The 19,620-nt window shown below is 39.8% G+C and overlaps 3 protein-coding genes across 4 annotated transcripts in view; 2 read left to right on the forward strand and 1 right to left on the reverse strand.

Annotated features, from left to right (window-relative positions):
* The window catches only part of LOC309510901 (uncharacterized protein), a 76,801-nt gene extending 70,667 nt beyond the window's left edge, over positions 1-6,134 (forward strand). Inside the window, exons 12-15 of the mRNA XM_082185884.1 lie at positions 2,242-2,268; positions 5,222-5,501; positions 5,667-5,803; positions 5,904-6,134. Of these exons, the coding sequence (XP_082042010.1) occupies positions 2,242-2,268; positions 5,222-5,501; positions 5,667-5,803; positions 5,904-5,908 (449 nt within the window). The 3' untranslated portion in view covers positions 5,909-6,134. The remainder of the gene's footprint in view (positions 1-2,241; positions 2,269-5,221; positions 5,502-5,666; positions 5,804-5,903) is intronic.
* LOC309510952 (uncharacterized protein) overlaps positions 1-19,620 on the reverse strand; it is a 229,888-nt gene that overhangs the window by 32,467 nt on the left and 177,801 nt on the right. The gene's annotated exons all lie outside the window — the stretch shown is intronic.
* Positions 11,750-19,620, forward strand: part of LOC309510950 (uncharacterized protein) — a 123,504-nt gene continuing 115,633 nt past the window's right edge. Inside the window, exon 1 of the mRNA XM_082185969.1 lies at positions 11,750-11,814. The gene's annotated coding sequence lies outside the window, so the exon portion shown is untranslated. The remainder of the gene's footprint in view (positions 11,815-19,620) is intronic.

The following is a 19,620-nucleotide window of genomic DNA, read 5'->3' on the forward strand; positions in this document are numbered from 1 at the left end:
ACTTTTTGAATAAGTTTGATTGATTCACCAGAATGATTGACAATTAGGAGGACCAATAGTATACACTATCCACCCGGAAGTAAAAAAATCCTCCGCTATACCTTTAAGGTTGCCCCTGGACATGAGTTTATGGAGGTAGGCTAAAGACTACCACCGCTTAATAGAATAAAAAAAAAATGTTTCTGTTGCTGTCAGTATTGTTTTTGGAAATTAGGCTACATTAAAATGCAATGGTGTCATTTCAAAAGCATTGGTCAATATGCTTGCGTCGACTTCACTGTGTAGCCTATATGTGCCCTGCTTCCTTTCCGTGAGTTCTGAACGAAAAATGGAAAATATCAAGCGCTTCCATTTCAGAGTCCCTGTTTCATAGCCCAGGACATTTTACAAATCCAGACCAAACGATGTTCTACGGCCACGTCCGGAATAAAGAGTAGCCTATCCATGTCACACAGTAAGATTTAGGATTTTGACCATATACCTTGCAGTCACAGACCGTATCAAAGTCAGTGAGCTATACTTATTGTATTTCGCCACAGGGTGTCACTGTGGCCTCAACCCTTCGCCTTCGCTTACTCTGAGCTCGATTGCTATGTCTGAGGTAAACCACGCCCTCCTCATTACCAAGAAATGTAGGAAGAAATAAATGAAGAAATAAATAAATGTATAAATACATAAATGTAGAAATAAATAAATGTAAAAATAAATAAATACAAAATATTGATTTGAGTTTAAATATTATATTAGCTCACTTGTAAAAAATGCAAATCTTCTTTGATGTACTTAATACTAAAATACTTCAATGCAATCTGAATATTTCAATACAACCAATAACTATAACAGAGATGCAACTGGAACCAGTTGTGTTTGTGTGAAATGAGAGAGAGCGGGTCCACAGTGTGATACGTCTCCGGAAACCTGGATAAGCTGTGTGTTATCCAAGTTAAGTCAAGTCAAGTATATTTATATAGCGCTTTTCACAATACAGATTGCATCAAAGCAGCTTCACAGCATTAAACCAAAATAACACAACAAGGTTTGTTACTAGTGTACATTTTTTGATTGATAAAATTAAATTAAATATCCCCAAAATATCCCCAACTGAGCAAGCCAAAGGCAACAGTGGCAAGGAACCAAAAACTCCATCAAGTGACCTAATGGTGTCCTAAAACTTCATCAAGTGACCCAATGGAGAAAAAAAACCTTGGGAGAACCCAGGCTCAGTCGGGGGCCAGTTCTCCTCTGGCATTTATGAGCTAGAGGCCGGATTGTAGTTTGAACTGTAGGATTATATGAATGCCTGGCTGAAGAGATGCGACTTTAATCTAGTTTTAAACTGGGAGAGCGAGTCTGAGCAACGAACAGTATCAGGAAGACTATTCCAGAGTTTTGGAGCTAAATGTGAACGGGCGAGACGGGCCGGTGGTGTGCCCCCCTCCGGGGAGAGGGGATCCCACCCGGGCCGGCGTGTAATCATTTGGATTATATAGTTTAGCTTTATTTTGCCCATTATATTGGGAAAAAAGACACATTAAAGTAAAAAAAGAAAAGTTATTTATTATTTTGTGTTAAACAGGGAATCTTGCTCTTGGAGCCAAAGCTGTCCAGTCTTCCACATTCGCTCAATCGAGCGTATACGGAGCTCAAAATGCTGTCGATGGCAACAGGAATTCAGCTTTGGATAAATGCACTCATACTGCTGAGGAGCAGAGTCCCTGGTGGAGAGTTGACTTGGGGTTAGTCTACAAGGTATCCAAGGTATCCATTAGCATCACTAATAGTGTACATATGTTATTTGGTGCTCAGATCCGTATCGGCAACAGCCTGGAAAATAATGGCAACAATAATGAGCTGTAAGTATTATCTCTCTCTTAATACCCTTAGACATTAACTAAATTAAATAACATTACTTTGAAAAAATAATTTTAATATAAAAACTTGCCTTTGACTGAAGTATATTTAATATGCTTCTTGCCATTTTGATTCGCCCCTCTCTATTTCTCTGTGTGTCTTCACAGGGCTGCAAGTATTAAGTATATCCCATCTGGAGGGACAAAAACATTTAAGTTTAAGCCTATTAATGGGCGATATGTCAATATTTTTATACCGGGGCGCCGTGTATATATCGTTCTGTGTGAAGTCGAGGTGTTTGCAGGTGAGGGACAGAGAGAGAAGACTCTGTGATAGAATTTGATTATGTTCTTATTAATGTGTGTATAACTGTTATTATTTTATTAACAGACTCATCAACGTTCAATTGTGTTCCAAGTGAGTGTTCTTCATTACTTTGAATGTTGTCAGTAACAAATAATATAATATAATATTGCTACTTAATATATTCTTACATATAATATTCTTACTGAAAATGTGATAACCAATAAGGGATAATGTGAATCAACACAGTTGTTATCAGGACCCTCTTAAATTAAAAGAGAATTAAATTGCTACGAACCACAAATAATATTTTTTGGACACAAAGTATTTGAAAAAGAGTTGAAATATTATATTAGCTCACTTGTAATAAACGTAAAGCTTCTGTGAAGAAAGAATATCCCTAGCAAGACAAACCTACAAGTTCAAACAAGACAAATATTTTTAAGGGATAATGTAAAGTCATGTACAACAAATTAATAATTACAAGAACATATTGATTTGAGATTAAACTGTTTTAAATTCTTGGCCGTTTATAATCTTAGAATCCATTATGGTGTACAAAAACAATCATTCAGGCAACAAGATGAACACTATTGTACTCTTAATACTATTTTACATAATTAATCAATTAATCAATTAATTAATCAATCAATCAATCAATTAATTACATTTATATAGCGCTTTTTCTGAGACCTCAAAGCGCTTTACATAGAATGGGGAATCTCCTCAACCACCACCAATGTGCAGCATCCACTTGGATGATGCGACGGCAGCCATATTGCGCCAGAACGCCCACCACACACCAGCACAACTTCACAACTATAACAGGGGCTCAACTGGCACCAGTTGTGTTTGTGTGATGGTGCGTTCTATTATTGACAACGAACCGACTCGGACCTCGGATATGACGTCACTTACACACTTTAAGCGTTCTGGTATGTTTTGCGCGTCCGAGACGGAGAAAAACATGGACGCCACCCGGAAAACTGTTGCACTGGCCGAGTACCAGGCGCTCCAAAATAAGTATGTGCTTACTAGTTTACCTTCTGTTTGCAACGCTAGCCACGTTAGTAACACCCGTTTGAAACAAGGCTTCATTCAATATTGCACTCACAACAAGACCGATTCCCATACCCACAGGCACTGATACGGACGCAGTAAGGTATTGCAGTAATACGATGAGTGATTCAAATTTAAACAACGTCATTTAAACAACCAAAGCGGTACAAAAACAATGAAAACAAGTAACACAGGGCGCAGCCATCTTGAATTCCGTATCGGAATTCTTGCTCGGTGTCCTCACGGTTGTCCAAACTTCAAAGCGGCAAAATCCGAGGAAAGGGGGCGTGTTGCTAGGCAACGTCTGTCTTTCTAGTCGGAGCTCCGACACGGATAAATAATAGAACGCAGCATGAAACGAGAGAGAGCGGGTCCACAGCGTGATACGGAATGTCACGAGTCACGACTGATCAGATTCAAGTATTCCAGAGAGCCGTGTAATAATCATTTGGATTACATATTTTAGAATTATTTTGCCCATTATATTGGGATTATACTTTAGCACATCTATCTATAAATTACAGAAACGTCTGTCTGTCTGTATGTCTATCTGTCTGTGTGTGTGTCATTCTGTGTGTGTGCTATTCGCATATCTCTCGAACCATTAGTCCGATGGATTTCAAACTCGACAGGTGTCTCGCTACGGTCAAGAGTAAGTGCAGTGCCAAGTTTGACGTTGTTTGGATGAGAAATGCTAAAGATATCATTAAATATATCATTTTTTTAGAAGGTTGTGGTTTAAAAATAAACATTCTGACTATAATATACTGTTTACTTCTGAATATTATATTTTATTCACGGCCATCGCCGTGTCTCTCTCTTGAAACCAACACGGAAGTGAATTAAATGGCAATTCACCAACTGGCCACTAGAGACCAGCTGCAGAAGTGAGTCAAATCTGTATCTTCCCCATGTTAAAATGCCCAACTTTACAGCAGAAAAAACAGCCTGGTGCAAAAAGTGTCTTTGGTCTATACAGCTAATTTTGCCCTTCAAGACAACTGTGAGGGGGGTGATTTTTTTATAACTAATCCTTTTAAATTATATTAAGCCTTGAAATTCTCTATAATTAAGGGTGTCCACTTTTGAGTGACAGGTGGATTCCCGCTGCTGTGGTCATTAGTCATCATTAGCCGTTTGTCTGCTGTCTGTTAGCCGTCACATTACCTCAGCTCATTGTCTGACTGTAAAAATAAATAAATACGCGCTACCAAGATGGCGACGGTTGGCCACGTCCACTTTAGGCTTCAAAAACGGTCTTCAGAAACCTACGGGTGACGTCACGGACACTACGTCCATATTGTTTTACAGTCTATGGTAGTAACCTATTCACAAACTGTTTGCTTAAGTGTAGCATTTTTTCGGAGTTCACTGTGTAGCCTGCTCCCTGAATCGACGCGCTTATTCATTTGTGAATGTTAACTGAATCTGTAAGTCACCTACACCGTTTACTTCTGTATATTATATCTATCTATAAATTATGGGAATGTCTTTCTGTCTTTGTGTGTGTGTGTTTGTGTGTGTGTTATTCGCATATCTCTCGAACCGTTATTCCTATGGATTTCAGACTTGAGAGGTGTCTCGCTATGGGCATAAGTAAGTGCAGTGCCAAGTTTGACATTGTTAGCTTGGAGTTCACTGTGTAGCCTGTCTGTCTGTATGTCTGTCTGTCTGTCTGTGTGTCTGTTATTCGCATATCTCTCTATCCATTAGAAAATAGATATCGTTACAAATACCAGTAAAAGAAGCCCCAAAAAGGTTTTGGTTTAAAAATAAACATTCTGATAAACACTCTGTCAGCTACAATGTTTACTATTATATTTTATTCATAGCCTTCATTTGTAGTAACCTAGCCTGCTCCCTGAATTCAATGCGTTCACAGTGTCTTTCACGGGCACCAAACCAACAATTACTAAAAACACACACAAAAACTGATTTTGCACGGGCATTTTGCACTAGTTAAATTGAAAACAAGAAAAGCTATTGTTTATTATTTTATGTTAAACAGGGAATCTTGCTCTTGGAGCCACAGCTAACCAGTCTTCCACATATGATCAAGAAGAAGCTCAAAATGCTGTCGATGGCAACAGGAATCCAATTTTGAGTGGTGGATCATGCACTCACACTAATGCGGACAGGAACCCCTGGTGGAGAGTTGACTTGGGGGAAGAATACGAGGTAACCAGGGTTAGCATCACTAATCGTGGAGATTGTTGTGCAGAGAGGATAAATGGAGCTCAGATCCGTATCGGCAACAGCCTGGAAAATAATGGTAACAAAAATGAGCTGTAAGTATTGTCTCTCTCTTAATACCCTTATACATTTATTAAATTAAATAACATTACTTTGAAAAAATTATTTTAATATAAAAACTTGCCTTTGACAGAAGTATATTTAACATGCTTCATGCAGTTTTGATTCGCCTCTCTCTATTTCTCTGTGTGTCTTCACAGGGCTGAAGCTGTTGAGTCCATCCCAGTTGGAGTCACAACAACGTTTAAGTTTAAGCCTATTAAGGGGCGATATGTGAACATTTTTATACCTGGGCGCAATGAATATCTCACACTGTGTGAGGTTGAGGTGTTTGCAGGTGAGCAATAAAAGGAGAGAGAGATGTTGTGTAGACATTTGTACTATATGTTATATATGTGTATTTTGCCTTAATAATGGTTTTCTGATTTCATTGCCAGATTAAGTGGAATGAGAGGATGTTACGCCACAGTCCACTGATCCTACAAGCAAAATACCAAACTTCTGTTTTCTGAGCAATACTAATATTGCACTTTTTTATTGTTTTAATTTTACCTATGCACCTTTAAATGCACCTGATTTTTAACCCCGGTTTAATCCAGGGTTTGTGTATTTACCCATCTTTCTTTATCTCTCTGCTTTCTACATCAATAAATTACTACAGCATTGCATGTTGTATTGTATATTTCTGGCTCTAAAAAAGAGGCTCATTTGGATATTTGCAATGAGGAGGAGGTAGCCTATAGTGTTACATAGCTACCCATCTAGGGTTGAAGAGCTGATAACAAAGTAAAGAATTACATTTTACAAGGATTTCCAACCTTCTGTCCCAGAATAAACAACACAACCACCAATTCAACCAATATTAACTTTTCATTTTCTGTTATAAAGAGAGAAAAAAGGCACAAAATCAACAATAACCAAACCAGAAATATTAATGTCAAAAAGAATAATAATGAAAATAGGGGCAATAGCTTTAGGGGAGAGCCTGGACAAAATAACAAACAATACAAAAAACTACCCCAGAAATCTTTCTAAATTACCTGGAGAAAGATAATCCAGAATAATAATTTACATAACTCTTCCCTCTCTCCCTGTTTAACCATAAACTGGAGAAAATCAGGATTACAAAAAACCTGGTATGGGCATGGAGAACGACATCTGGTACCATGTAACTATGAATTTCTTACAAAATAAAAAAGACCAATAAAAAAAAGCAGATAAAGGTTTTTAGTGGACATCAGCAAAAACAATATAAATATTGCTATGGCTTATTTTATATAAATTTAGATACAACGTTTTATAAACGGAGAGCTACATCGAAACAATGGCATGAAGCGATTAATAACTTCTTATGAAGCATTGTTTAAAGTCATCAATCAGTGTTTTGAGACAAATTAATAAAATAACAACAAAGACAAGATATAAATAAATAAATAATTTCAAGTAGGCCTAGCAGCAATATAATATAAAATGTGTTTCTAGTCAGCCTGGCATCTAACAGCTGAGGTAAACACTCCGGGAAAAAAAAAGAAAGTAAAATGAAACCACATTCATTTTTTATTGTCTTCATTTTTGATGACTACAGCACTTTTTTTTGTTTAGTCTATAGGTATGCACGTTTGAATATATATGTGCGCAGGCATGTAGTCTTTCTTTACAAAATGACCTCAACAAATGACTTAAACTTAAAAATGTATAATAGATCATTTTTTATCACTTCCGCGTATCCATGTGAATGTTCTGTCTGTACAGAGGTAAAGGGAAGGAGGCCTTCACAGGGGAGAGACTAGTGGACACTTCAGGACTGTGTTGTCGTCGTGTCCAGGTGCAGGTCCTTCATCAGATCTGGAGTGTGTGTGTGTGTGTGTGTGTGAGTGTGTCCAGGCGCAGGTCCTTCATCAGATCTGGAGTGTGTGTGTGTGTGTGTGTGTGAGTGTGTCCAGGCGCAGGTCCTTCATCAGATCTGGAGTGTGTGTGTGTGTGTGTGTGTGAGTGTGTCCAGGCGCAGGTCCTTCATCAGATCTGGAGTGTGTGTGTGTGTGTGTGAGTGTGTGTCCAGGCGCAGGTCCTTCATCAGATCTGGAGTGTGTGTGTGTGTGTGTGTGTGTGTGTGAGTGTGTCCAGGCGCAGGTCCTTCATCAGATCTGGAGTGTGTGTGTGTGTGTGTGTGTGTGTGTGTGTGTGTGAGTGTGTGTCCAGGCGCAGGTCCTTCATCAGATCTGGAGTGTGTGTGTGTGTGTCCAGGCGAAGGTCCTTCATCGGATCTGGAGTGTGTGTGTGTGTGTGTCCAGGCGAAGGTCCTTCATCAGATCTGGAGTGTGTGTGTGTGTGTGTGTGTGTGTGTGTGTGTGAGTGTGTCCAGGCGCAGGTCCTTCATCAGATCTGGAGTGTGTGTGTGTCCAGGCGAAGGTCCTTCATCGGATCTGGAGTGTGTGTGTGTGTGTGTGTGTGTGTGAGTGTGTCCAGGTGCAGGTCCTTCATCAGATCTGGAGTGTGTGTGTGTGTGTGTGTGTGTGTGTGTGTGTGAGAGAGTGTGTGTCCAGGCGAAGGTCCTTCATCGGATCTGGTGTGTGTGTGTGTGTGTGTGTCCAGGCGAAGGTCCTTCATCGGATCTGGAGCGTGTGTGTGTGTGTGTCCAGGCGAAGGTCCTTCATCAGATCTGGAGTGTGTGTGTGTGTGTGTGTGTGTGTGTGTGTGTGTGTGTGTGTGTGTGTGAGTGTGTCCAGGCGCAGGTCCTTCATCAGATCTGGAGTGTGTGTGTGTCCAGGCGAAGGTCCTTCATCGGATCTGGAGTGTGTGTGTGTGTGTGTGTGTGTGTGTGTGTGTGTGTGTGTCCAGGCGCAGGTCCTTCATCAGATCTGGAGTGTGTGTGTGTGTGTGTGTGTGTAAGTGTGTCCAGGCGCAGGTCCTTCATCAGATCTGGAGTGTGTGTGTGTGTGTGTGTGTGTGTGTAAGTGTGTCCAGGCGCAGGTCCTTCATCAGATCTGGATCCGGCGGACTGCGGTTAACCTTGGGATAAACAGAGAGAATAATATTAGCGTAGACGAGTACATCAGGATTTATGGGAAGTGTTCCGCTTTAGTATCTTAAACCGAAGCTTGTGAAAGACCTGATTCAAGACATGCAGATCCAAGAACAGTCGTAACCCACTGCCTTTCTTGAGTACGATGAAGTGAGGGCTGTAAAACGTACACGTGGAGGAGCAGCAAAGGGGGACATGGAAGTGAAGAGAGAGAGAGAGCACTAATGGCCATTTCTATAACCCCAGAAAGGAGGAGACTTTGCAGGATACAGTCAGGCAATTTTTTTTCAGGCAATCCCAAACCTATAAGCAGTGACACAAACTTTTCCACACTTAAAGGCAATAATAATAATAATAATAATAATAATAATAAAACAATGGTAAAAAAATGACACTGCTTGAAACAGCCTTTTCAAAATCTCTTATATCTGCCGTTACTGACAGATTAATTTGCATGTCCAAAGCCTTGAAAGGTTTACATTGTGCTGATGTTGTGTTTACTGAGCGCTACATTTATTCCTTATTGAATGAGAAAGCAGACAACCAGAACTGCGCAAATAAAAGAGTACTGTTTACATTGAGCACACATCCTTTTCTTATGACTAAACTACACAATATTTGAATAATTGTTCCTTGTATGCCAGGAGAAGTGTTGTGATATAATCACCTCCACTAGGCGTTGTGCTCACATTACTCCTCTGCTTCATGACCTTCACTGGCTACCTGTGGCATCACATATCCACTTTAAGGTTTTGCTTCTAACGTTCAAAGCATTAAATGGTCTTTCTCCCCAATATCTGTCTGACCTACTCTACCCTTACCGCCCTGCCCGGTGCCCGGTCCCTAGATCAGCTGAACTTGGTTTATTGTCCATCCCTTGTTTCCGGTTGTCTACTGTAGGTGGAAGGTCATTTAGTGTTAATGATCCTCAATTATGGAATTCGCTACCTCTTACACTACGAAATACCTCATCTGTGGCTACTTTGAAGACCCAGTTAAACTATATAACATGCATTTTGGATAATGTGACTATATGTATCCTATGTGACTGTAATGTATGTGTGAGTGTTTAAATGTATTTTAATGTACAATGTAAAGCGACCTTGAGCTATGGAAAGGCACTATACCTGTATAAGTAAAACTTCTTCTTCTTCTTAAGAACATAAATAATAATACTATTATTATAAATTTGAAATGTAAGCATAACAATAATTACATTGATCAGTAATGGTACTGAACTGTCCCTGAATATAACTCAAATCCTGTTAATATGTACATGTTGAAAGAACTTCACACTAATAAAGTGTTTTGTAAGTTAATTTGCATTGTAAGATCATAATATACTGACAAACTTGAATGTAATGGAGGATGTTTTGAGTTTAGCATCTCAATCCCGTGCGGAGCATGCTGGGATATCGACTGTGCAGTTTCAGCTGTCAACAAAAAAATATTCATGTTATTCCAACTCAAGCATGATTCGTTAACAATTTTAAGTGAATTGAGTGCAATGAAATCAAATGTTGCAACTCATTTCAAATAAATAAACGGAACTAGCAGCAAAAGTATTTGCAGTGTTTTAAATGTCTTGTTCTGACATATTTTATAAAATTGTACTTGCCTGCAAGTTTGTTTTGTAGCATTTTCAGTTCTAGACTATTTCACTCAAAAGACAGAAAGTGAAAATAAAAAAAATCAAGTTTTTTTTTCTATATAAATAAAACTGGTGATTATGATTTAAAATCATTATTTTATTTAAAAAAATTATTGCATCTAGACAGTTTGCCAAAAACTCAGATCTCAAATTCTGTAATTCTGAGACCAAAACATCCATGCTATTCCTGCAAAACATGACATTAATGCAAACAAAGATAAACACAATTGAAGTTGTGAAATTACCCACAGAATTGAAGATCCCATCCTGATCACAAGATCACACATTAAGTATCCGATTACATGATGAGAAGTTCCTGCATAAGCAAGTTCTGTTCACAAGAAACAAGGAATGCATAACCTGATGAAATGTCTAAATTGAATGCACTTAATATATAAATATAATACATTTACTCAACCACAATATGAGTGAATGCATTCTGCACCAATACTTCAAGTCTTCATGTGTTGAAACAAAATGTATAAATATGTATTTACAAAAAATAAGTTTTTTTGTAAATACGAAGTTTTTATAATATTACGAAGTTTTTATAATATTAATTAACCTGCCTGCACATTTACATTGTGAACCCCCTTTCGGTTCACAATATCCCTTCATTGAGGCATTGATTGGAACATGTGTGCAGAATCACATTAGTGAAGCCTGAGCGACACATGCTGTAAGTCATACTTACTGGCATTGTCATGATTGCATGATCTTCATTAAAAATTATAATATAGTTTAGCTGTGTTGGCAAAAAATAAATAAATCTGCTTTACACCCTTGGGTCTTAAGTGTCTTGGAAATACCCCTAAAATCAGCTTGAGCACCAGGTAAACTCTGCGAATGACACGACAGCACTGTTCACCAAGTTCTCTCTAATAGTGTAAAGGAAAGTGCCACTTGCAAAAAATCTGCAGAGCAATGCACAGTTTGTGTCGTTCCAACAAGTCAAACATTTAATGTGTTGTTCCAACAAATTAATTATGTAAATGAGACCCTCACGAGTCACAAGAAAACAGTATCTATCAAAAAGTACTATCGCCCTGCGCTAAAGGACTTCCTGCATCAGCTCCGCTTATAAAGCCGCAATCTAATCTTGTTGACATGAAATGAGCGGCTCATTAGCAGGTTTAAGCTTACACACATGTTGCTATGACAGCAAGTCCAGGATGAGTCGAAGAACCAAACAAACCAAGATCATGCCATATCGCCAACAATCAAATCCAGCGAACTGAGTTATCGACATACGGAAAACGCACCACAGAACAGGGAAACAGATCAAAAACAAACATAACCCTGACAGTAATGGTCCAGTTGATGTTTATTTTACAGATATCAGAAAAGACTTATTTGATTGGGAGGGCCTTAATTCAACAATAAATAGAGCATCATTTCTGAGCACAATTTTATTCAACTAGACCATCTTCAGACTGCTGGTTCGTATTCATATATATATCTATGTTTAATAGGACATTTTTGGTTTGAAATGTTTTGATAGGGCATATTATTTTATGCTCATATATTGGATAAAAAATAAGTATAGCAATTGTTTATAAACATGTATTAATATTGCTGTTTGATGTTTATATAAAAATGTATTATTTTGTTTAAAAGCAGATAACTGCTGAATTGTGAAGGTTTTCTGTGAGGTTGATACAGTGACGAATTCCAGGTGAGCTGAAGGTTTATGCACTCTCTACACCGGGATAACATTATAATTGGAATTAGTTTTCTTATTATTATTTTCCCCTAATGGGAGTCAATGGCAGGAAAATTATAAAATATGGCACACTTGTAGTGATGGTAAAGAAAAGTAAAAAAAAAGTTACCATTTTTACATTCAAATGGCTATAATTTTTGAACCATTTGATCTAGAAAAATAAAACGTAATACATCTGATGCTGATCACATTAACCATCTTACATCAAGACTCTTTTCAAGAATTTTGAAAAGTACAGTATTCTGTTTTTTCACCACTCCTTCAAATTCTGTCCTAAATCTGATAAAATTATATTTGGACCGAGCCGCACAGAAATGACTGAACAGTTTTTTTTAAAATGTATATTTGTTCAAAAGTGTACTTAACAAGGTCGACCCAAAAATTGTTTCAGAGGCTGTATCTCGGCCGAACTTTGATCAATCTAGATGAAAACTGGTACGTTTAATTGGAACCATGATCTGAAAATGAATCTAAGGAATATGAAAGGAGGAAGTTCATTATTATACAGTGATGATTTAAGCACGACAAAATAACAATACAGTTCCAAACGAAAGAAAAGAAGAAAGTTTTAGTTAACTATAATAACAGTGTAAAGTTTTACCAAATCGTCTTAATATCATGGGCGTAGAAGATGAAATAATATAAAAATAGAGCAAACTCAGCAAGGGCATTTAAAATCCAAAGAACGAGGCAGGGTTAGTCACATTATACTGACTTTAAGTCATGGGGCTCTATCTTGCACCAGCGCAATTGATTTTGTACACCGACGCATGTCTTATTCCTATTTTGCACCCGACGCACAGCGAACTTTTCCCTTTGGCAGACGCACGTAGATGAAAATTTGCTCCGGGCGCGGTTCAGCGAAAAGAGGAGATGTGTTCCGGCGCAAATGTTCCCTGGTGCTATTTTGCAGTTTCAGAAAACAATTCCATCACTGACCAGGAAAAACCCAGTCTAAAGTCAATGGAAAATATTCCACACGAGGGAAATCATTGTGGTGTCCATGAAGAAAAATAGGCATAAATCTAGCTTACACATTTACCCAAATTATGATACGCCTGTTTAACCGAAGCTAATTTGGGTGTGTTTCTCCATCCCCAATGTCACTTCTCTGTCTTTTACGGCCCTGGCGAGAACGTCGGTCTCCTCGGCTGTGAACCGCTCCTGGCGTGCACCTGGCAAATCCGCCGTTATAATAGCAACCCGCCATGGAACAAGCGCGCAGACTGCTCTTAAAGGAAATGTGAGATGACGCTCTGTTTGGTTTATTTCACGTTACGCCCAATCCACAGTAATGAAGCTACTTCAGACCAACACATTTTAGATTTGCACCGGGCGCAAGAGTCCTTTATCCCGCCGGTATAATAGCAACAGCGCCGAGATCCGCCCACAAAGTTACTTGCGTTTCGCTTTTGATATTTGCGTTTCAGATCGTTAAAATAGGTCCATGGGGTTCTTCTATATCATTTTATCATTATAATAGCAATATATATGTTTCTTTGTTTAAATGAGGAGAAGAAATTGAATATGCTGATATGAGATTGTGTTGTTATGTCTTCTATCAGGATGGCCATATACGGGTGGTTTTGTTTCTAACACTTTTTACTGGGCTGTGCGTCGCTGATTCCCAAGGTATGTTTAGAATAATACAAGTAAAAATGCCTGATTTAAAAATCTAACCATTGTGAATTACATTTTGAGCAGATTCATTTATTAAAATTATACCCTGAAATATGGTAATTGAAAATTTGTTTTATTTATTTATATTTATTTGTAATGCTTTGACCTGTCTTATCCTTTTTTTCTTTTTTTTTCTCGACTTCATATCATTTTGAACAGGGAATCTTGCTCTTAATGGCATGGCTGTGCAGTCCTCCTTAGGCCACCCACAGGGAAATGCTCAACATGCAATAGATGGAAACAGAGACTCAGATTACAAGAAGGGCTCATGCACTTTCACTAAAAGTGAGTTTAATCCATGGTGGAGAGTCGACCTTGGAAATGTCTACAGTGTAAGCAACGTTACCATCACTAATCGTGGAGACTGTTGCAATGACCGTCTTAGAGGAGCTCAGATTCGTATTGGTAACAAGCTGGACAACAACGGAAACAACAATGAGCTGTAAGAAATGTTTCAATTGTTCTATCATCTTCCCATATTTATGATGTTCAATCTGGTTTAATAAAACAGCAAAATTGTAACTCCACACACCAAACACTCAGTGAGCCACAGCCATGGAGATGGACTTTACTTCAACATACTTGAACATATTTTATTCAGATTGTGATTAACATTTGTAAATTTAGACCATTGTTTCTTGTAGCAGTGCTATACAAAAAAACATTTGATTTCAATACAGCTGAATTGAATTTGTTAGACATGTGCATTGCGTTGCGTAGCTTCTGGTTTTCATTTTAACACTGTTCATGTATTTGCAGGGTTGCAACTCTTCTCACTGCTCCTAATGGCCCAGAAACATTTTCATTTGACCCTGTTAATGGCCAATATGTCAACATTTTTTACCTGGGAATGATTAAATCCTCACTCTATGTGAAGTCGAGGTGTTTGCAGGTAAGGGACAGAGAGAAGATTGGGATAGAATTTATGTACTTATTAATGTGTGTATAACTGTTATTATTTTATTAACAGTAATGGACACACCATCATACATTTGTGGTCCAAGTGAGTGTTCTTCATTACTTTCAATGTTGTCGGTAACACATGTATAATATTCTTCTAGATTTTTGTTAACCAATAAGGGATAATATCAAGATGGTTGTTATAGCAAAATAAACCCCGGCAGGGTGATCAGGACTCCAGCTTATTATTACATGGGTAAATTAAAGCATTAATTAGTTTAAATTATTTTATGTTTTAAAATACATATGTATTAAAATACATATGTATTATGTATTTAATTGTTTAAAGCGCTATATAAATGAAGGTGACTTGACTTGACAAAATATTACTTTGAGTTGAAATATTTTATACAAGCTCGCTGGTAATAAACTTAAAGCTAAGAAAAATATTCCTTGCAAGAAAAAACATTTAAGACATAATGTACAGTCATGTACACCTAATAAATTATTACATGGACATATTGATTTGTGAGGAAACCGTTTTAAATTCTTGCCTGTTTATTGTCTTAGAATCCATTACAGTGTACAAAAACACTACAGTACTCTTAATACTAAAAATACTTAAATGCAATCTTGGTATTTGAATACAATCAATATCTATAACTATATGAACTATATGAAACGAGAGAGAGCGGGTTCACCGTATTGATACAAGAAACCTCAAAGAAAGTCCGTCTACAGAATCCCGGATGAGCCGTGTGTTATCCAGCGTTACTGTTGATGACGGTCATTATCTGGAAATATCAGACCTCGGAATGTCGCGACTGAACAATCAGAATAAACTATTCCAGAGAGCCGTGTAATAATAATTTGGATTACATAGCTTAGCATAATTTTGCCCAGTATATTGAGAATATATTAAGTAAAAAGAAAAAAAGTTATTGATTAATATTTTATGTTAAACAGGGAATCTTGCTCTTGGAGCCACAGCTGTCCAGTCTTCCACATACGGTGGAGCAGGAGCTCAAAGGGCTGTCGATGGCAACAGCAATTCACTGTACAGTCTTGGGTCATGCACTCATACTAATGCGGACAGGGACCCCTGGTGGAGAGTTGACTTAGGGGAAAACTACAAGGTAACCAGGGTTACATTTACATTTACATTTAGTCATTTAGCAGACGCCTTTATCCAAAGCGACTTACAAATTAGGACAAAAATTCAGCGAGTCATCATAAAGAGGCAAAAACAACAACAACGCAAGAAGTGCTCAAAATACGAAGTTCAGGTATTATTCAGAGTAGCATAAGCCTGATAAGTGATGTTTCAAAGGGAAAGGTTTTTTATTTTTATTTTTATTTTTTTTATTTTTATAAGGTTAAGTGCTCACGGAAGAGATGGGTTTTCAGCTGTCTTTTGAATGTTGTCAGGGATTCTGCATTCCGGATGAGGGTGGGGAGAGCGTTCCACCAGCATGGAACTGTGAATGAGAATGTTCTGGAAAGTGATTTTGTGGCTTTCTGTGATGGAACCAGGAGACGTCGCTCGTTGACCGATCGTAGGTGTCTGGTAGGGATGTAGACTCGTAGGAGTGAGTGAAAGTAGGAGGGAGCTGAGCCTGTGATAGATCTGTAAGCAAGCGTCAGTGCCTTGAACTTGATGCGAGCAGCGAGAGGTAGCCAGTGCAGAGAGATGAACAGAGGAGTGACGTGGGCCCTCTTGGGCTCGTTGAAGACAAGACGAGCTGCAGCATTCTGGATCATCTGTAGGGGTTTGGTTGCACATGCTGGAAGTCCAGCCAGAAGAGCATTGCAGTAGTCGAGCCTAGAGATGACCAGGGCCTGGACGATAAGTTGCGTTGCATGCTCAGTTAGGAAAGGCCTGATCTTCCTGATGTTGTGCAGTGCAAACCTGCATGATCGAGCTGTCTTTGAAATGTGATCAGTGAAGGTCAGCTGGTCATCAAACGTTACTCCAAGATTTCTGACCGATCTTGATGGGGTGATTAATGATGACTCTAGCTGGATGGTGAAGTCGTGCTGTAGAGACGGATTGGCAGGGAGGACGAGAAGCTCAGTCTTTGCCAGGTTGAGCTGCAGGTGATGTTCCTTCATCCATGTGGAGATGTCCGCCAGACAGCTTGAGACCCGTGCAGCTACTGTGGGATCATCTGGTTGAAATGAGAGGAAGAGCTGCGTGTCATCAGCATAGCAGTGGTAGGAAAAACCGTGTGCCTGTATGATGTGTCCCAGTGATGTGGTGTAGATGGAGAAGAGGAGGGGACCAAGAACTGAACCCTGGGGAACACCTGTGGTCAGCTGATGTGCTCTGGATACCTCACCTCTCCATGCGACCTTGAAGGACCTACCTGTGAGATAGGACTCAAACCAGTGGAGTGAAGTTCCTGTGATGCCCAGTGATGAGAGGGTGGACAGAAGGATCTGATGATTCACAGTGTCGAAGGCAGCAGACAGATCCAGGAGAATGAGGACTGAAGATTTGGAAGCAGCTTTTGCGATCCGTAGGGCTTCTGTGACTGACAGTAATGCAGTCTCAGTTGAATGCCCTTTCTTGAAGCCAGATTGGTTGACATCCAGCTGGTTGTTTAGAGACAAGAAGGATGTTAGTTGGTTGAAGACAGCTCTTTCAAGTGTCTTCACAATGAATGGTAGGAGAGAGATAGGTCTGTAATTCTCTACAAATGATGTGTTTAGCGTTGGTTTTTTGAGCAGTGGAGTAACCCGAGCCTGCTTGAATGCTGTAGGGAAGGTGCCAGTATGGAGGGATGAGTTGACGATGTGTGTGAGTGATGGTAGAAGTGTGGGAGAGATGGCTTGTAGAAGGTGTGAGGGGATGGGGTCAAGAGGGCAGGTGGTAGGGTGACTGGAGAGAAGTGTAGATACTTCTTCCTCGGTTAGCGAAGAAAAGGAGGACAGAGGGATATTGGCTATGGAAGGGGTCGGTCTGGGTTCCTGTGTGTGTGGAGCTGAGAACTGACTGCTGATAGCTGTTGTTTTGTTGGTGAAGAAGTTCGCAAAATCGTCGGCAGTTAAGGAGGAGGCGGGTGGTGGTGGAGGTGGACAGAGGAGAGAGTTGAATGTCTTGAAGAGTAATCGTGTGTTGGAGGAGCTGTTGATCTTGTTGTGGAAGTATGAAGATTTTGCAGCATGAACATCAACAGAAAAGGAAGAGAGGAGAGATTGATACATACTCAGGTCAGATGCGTCTTTTGATTTGTGCCATTTCCTCTCTGCTGCCCTGAGTTCGGTCCGGTGTTCCCGAAGAACCTCAGATAACCAGGGGTTAGAGGGAGTAGCGCGTGCTGGCCTGGAGGAGAGAGGGCAGATAATGTCTAGAGAAGAGATTAGAGTGGAGCATAAGGTGTCCGTTGCGGTATTCACATCCAGAGATGAGAATTGTGAGGGTGGGGGAAGAGAGGATGACACGGCAGAGGCAAGATGGGAGGGGGAAAGTGAGCGCAGGTTTCGTCTGAAAGTGACTGGTGGTGGGGGTGGTGGTGCAGGGGTAGAGAGTTGTAGACTGAAAGTAATGAGGAAATGATCTGAAACGTGGAGAGGTCTCACCAAGATGTTGTCTGTGGTGCAGTTGCGTGTGTAAACCAGGTCCAGTTGGTTGCCTGATTTGTGAGTACCTGCGGTGATGAGTCGTTTGAGATCGAAAGAGGCTAGGAGAGAGGTGAAGTCTGTTGCATGTGGCTTTTCGAGATGAATGTTGAAGTCACCGAAGACTAGAAGTGGGGTGCCGTCCTCAGGGAAAGTGGACAGCAGCACATCCAGCTCATCTACAAAGTTACCCAGCTGACCTGGGGGGCGATAAATGACTACAAAATGGATCTTAATGGGAGTTGTAAGTGTAATAGCATGATATTCAAATGAGTTGTTGTTGCATAGAGAAGAGAGCGCGGAGTATTTGCAATTGTTAGAAACGAGAAGCCCTGTACCCCCACCTCTCCCAGACTGGCGAGGGGAGTGGGAGAAGGAGAAATTGCTAGAGAGAGCAGCAGGGGTTGCTGAGTCTTCTGGACGAATCCAGGTCTCAGTCAGGCCCAAGATACTAAGAGTAGAATGAGATGCAAAGGCTGGAATGAAGTCAGCTTTATTGACTGCTGACTGACAATTCCATAGACCCACGGAAAGAGAGAGAGGAGTAAGTGAGGATGTGAGGATGGGACGCAGATTGGCAGTATTGCGCAGCCTATTGCGCGTGATGAACGGACGTTGCCGAGAGATAACAGGAATGTATTGAAAGCACATGTTGATGAAGGTGAACAATAAGATAAGTAGAGGGAAGTAAAAGGGGAGAGGAGATACGTAAGTGCCTTTCTGGTGTCCTTGCTCGGTGGAGTCGCGCAGGTAGAGTCGCTGGTCATTACCCGAGTCGGTCTTCACACGAGGAGGCTGAACACGAGAGCTGAACGCTTCCGCTGACGCTTCTGCGACAGCGTGCAAATTACACAGATATACAGATAATGCTCTCACCGCTTGAGTGAGTACAGCTGTTTCGTTCGGCCAATTAAGTCAATAACGCGAAAATGTGTCAAATCGAAAGTGCTAGGAGCAAGGGCTTAAGTTAGGTGCAAATTAGATTGCTATAAAAATTTAAATTTGTTTCACTCGCGGCTATTTCTCTAAAGTGCCAATGCGTCTAACTGAAATACAGAATTATGTGAAGTTAAAATGAGAAAATAAAAAGAGAATCGAAGATGGCCTTACCTTGACTAAAATACAACGCTGCAATAACAGGAGAACAGTGTATTCTAGAGAAAACCACTTGCGAGCTGCGTGCCTCTAGTATGCTGCCCGCTGGTCCTAATGAAGTGATCTGAAGCTCTTCTATTTATATCTATCAATTCTTACAGATGCTGTTTCGTTCGGCCAATTAAGTCAATAACGCGAAAATGTGTCAAATCGAAAATGCTAGGAGCAAGGGCTTAAGTTAGGTGCAAATTAGATTGCTATAAAAATTTAAATTTGTTTCACTCGCGGCTATTTCTCTAAAGTGCCAATGCGTCTAACTGAAATACAGAATTATGTGAAGTTAAAATGAGAAAATAAAAAGAGAATCGAAGATGGCCTTACCTTGACTAAAATACAACGCTGCAATAACAGGAGAACAGTGTATTCTAGAGAAAACCACTTGCGAGCTGCGTGCCTCTAGTA

This window comes from Leuciscus leuciscus (genome assembly GCF_965113295.1).
Source record: "Leuciscus leuciscus genome assembly, chromosome: 12".
In the NCBI taxonomy this organism is placed as follows: Eukaryota; Metazoa; Chordata; class Actinopteri; order Cypriniformes; family Leuciscidae; genus Leuciscus; species Leuciscus leuciscus.